The sequence below is a fragment of the Garra rufa genome, chromosome 4 (genome assembly GCF_049309525.1).
Source record: "Garra rufa chromosome 4, GarRuf1.0, whole genome shotgun sequence".
Taxonomy (NCBI): domain Eukaryota; kingdom Metazoa; phylum Chordata; class Actinopteri; order Cypriniformes; family Cyprinidae; genus Garra; species Garra rufa.
In genome coordinates, this window is record NC_133364.1 from 2500724 (window position 1) to 2506548 (window position 5825).

General features: G+C 42.3%; 1 protein-coding gene across 1 annotated transcript; it reads left to right on the forward strand.

Moving 5' to 3' along the window:
- The first annotated feature begins 6 nt into the window (after positions 1-6).
- ptpn12 (protein tyrosine phosphatase non-receptor type 12) lies at positions 7-5138 on the forward strand. Its single transcript, XM_073838218.1, has 5 exons — positions 7-225; positions 727-785; positions 871-913; positions 1515-1592; positions 1678-5138. Exons 1-5 carry the CDS (start codon positions 216-218, stop codon positions 1737-1739), a joined length of 252 nt encoding a protein of 83 aa, XP_073694319.1. The 5' UTR covers positions 7-215; the 3' UTR covers positions 1740-5138.
- The last annotated feature ends 687 nt before the right edge of the window (positions 5139-5825 follow it).

Sequence of the window (5825 nt, forward strand, 5' to 3'; positions counted from 1 at the left end):
GGTAATGTGTTCTGAGCTCTCGACTGGGGCTCCGGGCTTGTGTCAGGTGCTGATGCTGCGTTCATCTGGGTAAACGTTCTGGACGGTGTGTGTGTGTGTGTGTGTGTGCGCGTGTGAGAGCGCTGGTCTGTAACGGTGCTCTTTTTGCCCCAGACTGTGCCGACAGTGAAGATTCACCCCCGCCCGTTCCTGAGCGAACCGCCGAGTCCTTCCTAATGGCCACAGGTGCGTCTTTACTGTCTCCAGCCACACGAGGGCAGCGGAGGCTCCGAGAACGAAGCACGGCACGCCACTTCCTGCTTCTGTAATGAAGTCGGATCCTGTTTCGCTTGGCACAGAATTTAGACAATGAAGATTTACTTCAGTTAATTGTGTGTTAGTTTTGTCTGGTTGCTCTTGGTGAACATCAGTTTAATGACACGCACACACTCACAGTGAAACTCTGTTAGCGACTAACATGATAGTTGAAATATAAATGACACAAACTGTTTTTGCTAAATATGCAGATAAAAGCTAGTTTCCCCGCATGCCAAGTTGTTTTAGTGCATCTGTGATAATAGTAAATCTCAGTAGCGTGTGTGAGAGAGAGTTTGAAGTGAGTTGATCACTGATGGGTCATTAAGGGTTCAGTCATTAAACTTGTCTGTTTGATTAGTGTCATCAGAGAGCCGCTCGTTCTTATGTCTGTCTGAACATCCTGTAACTTTTTTTCTCGTGTTCATTCAGACCCCACAGATGTGAATCCGCCGCCGGCCGAAGCATCTTCAGACGAGCCATCATCACAGGTGAGACACAGCGTTCGAAAGCGTATGTTTCTGCTGAAGCCGACTGAGAACGAGAGCTTTAACGCCCGTCTCTTTGCTTTCACAGGCGTCTGGAGACACGCAAACTCCTGCTAGTCCTCCAAAGACCGGTACGTCACGCTACAGCCGCCATCAGATTATACCACACCACATGATCAGGGTTTAATAATGTTTTCTCATTTCTGGCCAATGAATCTCAGTCAGAATATGAGTGTCTGAAGGTGAGAGAGACAGTATGTAGACAAAAACACTTCCTGTTGATCAGCACTTCCTGCAGGATTGTATTTTTACTGAATACATAAAACTCCCCACCGTGAGTCAACTTTCTGTCCGTGTCTCGTCTGGCACGAGTTTTAGCAGCACTAGAAACCAGAGTTAGGTGCCATATTTATTATTTGAGTGTATGTGTGTAGCACTCCCAACTAACTCAACAGAATTGCAGCTGTTCAATCCTTCACTGTTTACACAAAGATATCATAATATTGTAATTATAGAAATTATTTTAGTTCACTTGCAGCATTGCAATGCGTTGTGGTTTATTTGAATATGAATATGCTTTTGTTCGCGGTGAAAGTCGTTATCAGCCGCTCCGTATCAAAACTCAAAGAGTCGCTCTGATGTGATTTCTTCTGTAAAGTGATGAAATGAAACCCTGTGTTTGTTCGACTGTGCCCGCGTGTGCGTAAAGCAGTTTCGGTTTTCTTTTTCTAGATGCCGAGCAGAAGAACGGAAAGGGTCCAAATTCGCCTCTGAACGTCCCGAAGGACAAGAGATCGGAGACCGAGATCGGTGAGTGACGAGCCAGATAGAGCCGACGAGAGCTTTTGGTTTTTCCGATTCGGGAGTTTCTCTCAACCGTTGTTTGCGTCGGCAGGATACGGCAGCCGCTGCTCGCATCCCAAAGGCCCCCGGGAGCCTCCGTCGGAGTGGACGTGACCGCGGCACCCGTCCGCTCCATCCGCTCCACGCTCCTCTTTCTTCTCGATAAGTGCCACTGTAGACGGACGGTCCAAGACTCTGCGGCCTCTTCTCTGACTAACACAATCAGTAAAGCTACAAAGATAATCTCCCATGATGCACCTGTGCAGCCGCCGCTGCTGGCTGCCATGGACTCACTGTGCTGGTGCTAAACGTCTCGCCGGGACCAGAAACCTGCCTTACTCCTCCTGTGTGGCTGGACCAGGACCCGTTTGTTCCTCGCGCATCTTCTGCAATAGTTTAGACTGGGATCGGATCGGACCGGCGCTGGCCGGAGGAGCTGCCGCCTCGCTGACGGCGTCTTACGCGTGTACGGGGCGAGCCGTGAATAATAACGATGCAAATGTACTATCACTGAATATATTACTGCGATGTAAGACGTCTGTGCATGAAAGCGTCACGTGTACCTCAAACTAAGTTATTTGCCCTCCTGTTAGAACAAACGTTTTCAGGGTTGTGTTTTCTTTTCTCCCCGTTTCTTTGCGTTTGTCAGGCCGGCGCGTATCGGCCGCTTCACGAGACGCCGCAGGCTGGAGATTGTAATGATGCTTTTTGTAAATTGTATTCTAGAGGTTATTTTTGTATATGCCATTTTCTCACTTCATGAACGACACACTGACAGCTCGCCCGTGCCTTTTTTTTTTTTTACTGTGTGTGTGTGTGTGTGTGTGTGTGTGTGTGTGTGTAAACCTCTGGGATTTACTCGACCTTCCAACACAGACCTGTCAATCAACCAATCAGCATGTCAGTAAAAAACATTAGGAGGAAAATGTCTCCTGCTGCTTTATTGTGTGTGTGTGTGTGTGTGTGTGTGTGTGTGTGTGTGTGTGTGTCTAACACTGTGTTTATTTCTCAGGTTGAAGTTTCTACGGCCAATGTTCATATTGGTTCAGACAGACGCTCGCTCTCTCCATCTGCTGGTGAACATCTGCATTCACACACAGTTGTAACGCGTGTTTGTGAACAGCAGCGTTTGGTTTTCTGAGTCTGTTGTATTTTGCTGCAGCAGTTTGACTTCTGCCACTATTTTTCTGATGTGCTAATCATTCAGATACTAGAATACGGCAGTCCTGTGATAATAGACGGCAGAAGGAGCTCCACGTGACGCACCAGATCTAGGGTTAGATAAACGCTCAGCTTGTCTCACTTGCATTCATACTCTGCCTTCACTAAAGATTCATTCATCAATAGTTTCATCTGCTGGTGAACGCATTGCGTTTCTGTGATCCTGTGAGTCTTTCTTATTGATTTATTTGTTCCCATTTCTGACTGAATGGATGTTATTTGAGAAGTTCTGACAGAAGAGCTGATGAAGGATGAGTGTCTCTCGTCTCTCTGTCACAGCGCATGAATGAACGCTCCGCCATCCGGGGTCAATCTGGGGTCACGTGACCTCACTGGGATACCGGTCAGACGTCAGTGGGATTTCCCTGGAGTTACAGAGAAGAGGCTCGTTTGAGACGCCTCGACCGGAGGAGTAGAACAGCAGAGCGGCGATCTCTGTAAGCAAAGGCAATCAGATCCATCGTGCGCTGTGTTACTGATGAAGTGGATTCATAATAACTGCTGCTTTAACATTAGTTTATGTACAATCAATTCAATGTGTCTAGCATTCATTTCAGACAGAATTTTTTACCTTGCATTTTACAAAAGACCAAAATGTTCTGACTGATTTGAGCCAATGAGTTTTAAACTCTGCCATCAGCAAGTCGTTTCCCATCTTGCTTTTAGTTTGCGCCGCTGGTGAAAATCAATGGCAGTGACTGCCATTTTGAAATAAATACTAACATTGTATTCAAACAGTAATAAAAGATGATTACTTTTCCTGCAATCGGTTTAAAATATTTAATTTAAAAACTGTATATTAGACATGTATTCATTATGCAAATTTCTTTATCCATTAATGTAAATAGGCATGACAAATATTGTAAACCGTAATGGGTCAGTAATTTGATATGTAAACTGGGAAAATGGCTACAAACCCATTTTCTGATTTATTTTGCATAATTTGTATATTGTTCTATTCATACAGCTCTTGATATGCTGTTTATGTTTATCATTAGCATTGAGGATACGTAAATACACAGATTTATACAGTCTGATATTGACAGTGTTCTCCAAAAGACACTGTAATCTTTGGTCCCCTGGATGAAATGAATGAAATGTAGCTTAGACCGTGATTATTTCTTGTGAAATAAAATGTCATAAATAAATGTATTATTATTTTCATCGGAATAATACATCAGAATTACTCCTCTTCGATACACGGTTACAAACTTATGATGGTCTCGTTCTGTCGAAGAAAAATCACAGGAATATCTAAATGAAATCTCTCTAATACACTTTTTGCTGGATATATATCATGTAAAATTTTAATGGCAAGCTGTTTTTACTTTATTATTTAATAAAATAAATAATAAGTTAATTAAATAGTATTTTAATTTAGTCCAGTTCATATTTCTAAATACAGGTTTCCACAACACACTTTTATGAGCATCGTTCTCTCCCATCAAAATATTATGTATGTTTATTATTAGTACAATTGTGTTTAAAAACATGAACATTAATATTAATATCCTCTATAAACATACTGGCTTTGACATGTACTGGAATTGTAGGAAGATTGTTTTCATGTTTATATTATATACACACACACCATGGTCTGTCTGAATACTCTATTCTGATTGGCTGGAAGGTGTGCATTAAAACTGTTTAAGGCACAGGTAGTTCCAAATCAGTTTAATCACCGTTCAATATTAATGCTGACCTATATTTACAGAGAGAGATTGAAGGTCACGCACATAGAAACATTCAGAACCACAGAAACATGTTGTCAATGCTGTCTTTGAAACTGGATCGCTACATTATATTCTTCAGCAACGAGGAGGTAAAATCACTGTTTAAGTAACTAAATTCAAGCTCATTGTTCGTAGAGAGAGACGCGCAGACGCAGGTAATTCACACACGCACAACTGTCTCATTCTCTCTGTCTCTCGAATGATAATTAATTCAAATAAATGTGGTCTTACCCACTACTTCATCTCTGTCTGATTTGAAGCAGGTAGAATGCTAGAGCTGATGAAAATAACCAGATATTGCGGTGCAAACATCACTAACGGGCCCTAACTTGTCAATGCTGGCACATGACCATAGTATTAGTGAGATAATCTACGGCAATCTGTGCATTAAATCGACTGTAATGCACTCCGCTTCGGGTGTTTCTTTGCCTCCACGTCTTGCGTTATTAAGTAAGGAATAATTGACGACGGGCCGTTGAATTCTTGGAAAATAATGCACCACTTTGGATTAATTTCTTACGCTGCTCACCCAACGCCTTCGTTGCTAATTCCAAAATGTCATTTTAGACCTAGGAACCACACTTGAGCCATTGATAGCAAACTAATGCAGTTAATAATGAAGTTTAGACAGACCGACAGACAGAAAGAGAGAGGGAGAGAGATATTAAGCTGGTGAATATCAGTCTGCATCGTCTCTACTAATAGTGAAGCTTAGTTAATTTTCTTCAGGACCACGCTGTTAACTTGCTTGTGAGAAATGTCATGTAGTTTTTAAGTTGTTAATTGTCAGAACAGCGCTAACAACATTAGCGTGTATGCTAACCTTGGAAATAACTGAAATGGTGCGGCGAAGTGATATAGACATGTAATGCGGTCAAGTGCTGCCTGGAACTACGTTCGCCGTGCGTTTCCCTGAAAATAATGCACACCATTAGAATGTTCATCAGCCAATCAGATTCAAGCATTCAATGGCCCCCTATTATAAAATCCTCTAATGCACAGCTAGCCATATATGTGTGTGTGTGTAATGATTTTCAGTGTTTCTTTTGTGTTCATGTAGTTAAAAAGTAGTATGTGGTCACCATGTCTAGAGTATTATATTTTTAAGTAGAGATTATTTTGCAGTAAACAATTGGCTGTTCTGTCCAGATCATGGGAGCCCCCCAAAAAAACACACACCTTTTTACATTTGTCTAGACCAAATGTATCGAGTAGCATCAACATTTTGGAAAATGATCGGCTCCTG

Bases quoted from the DNA above. Each gene is read 5' to 3' on its own strand.
- ptpn12 (XM_073838218.1), top strand. The intron at 786-870 runs GTGAGACACAGC...TTGCTTTCACAG, and splicing joins CAGACGAGCCATCATCACAG to GCGTCTGGAGACACGCAAAC. The intron at 1,593-1,677 runs GTGAGTGACGAG...TTGCGTCGGCAG, and splicing joins GAGATCGGAGACCGAGATCG to GATACGGCAGCCGCTGCTCG.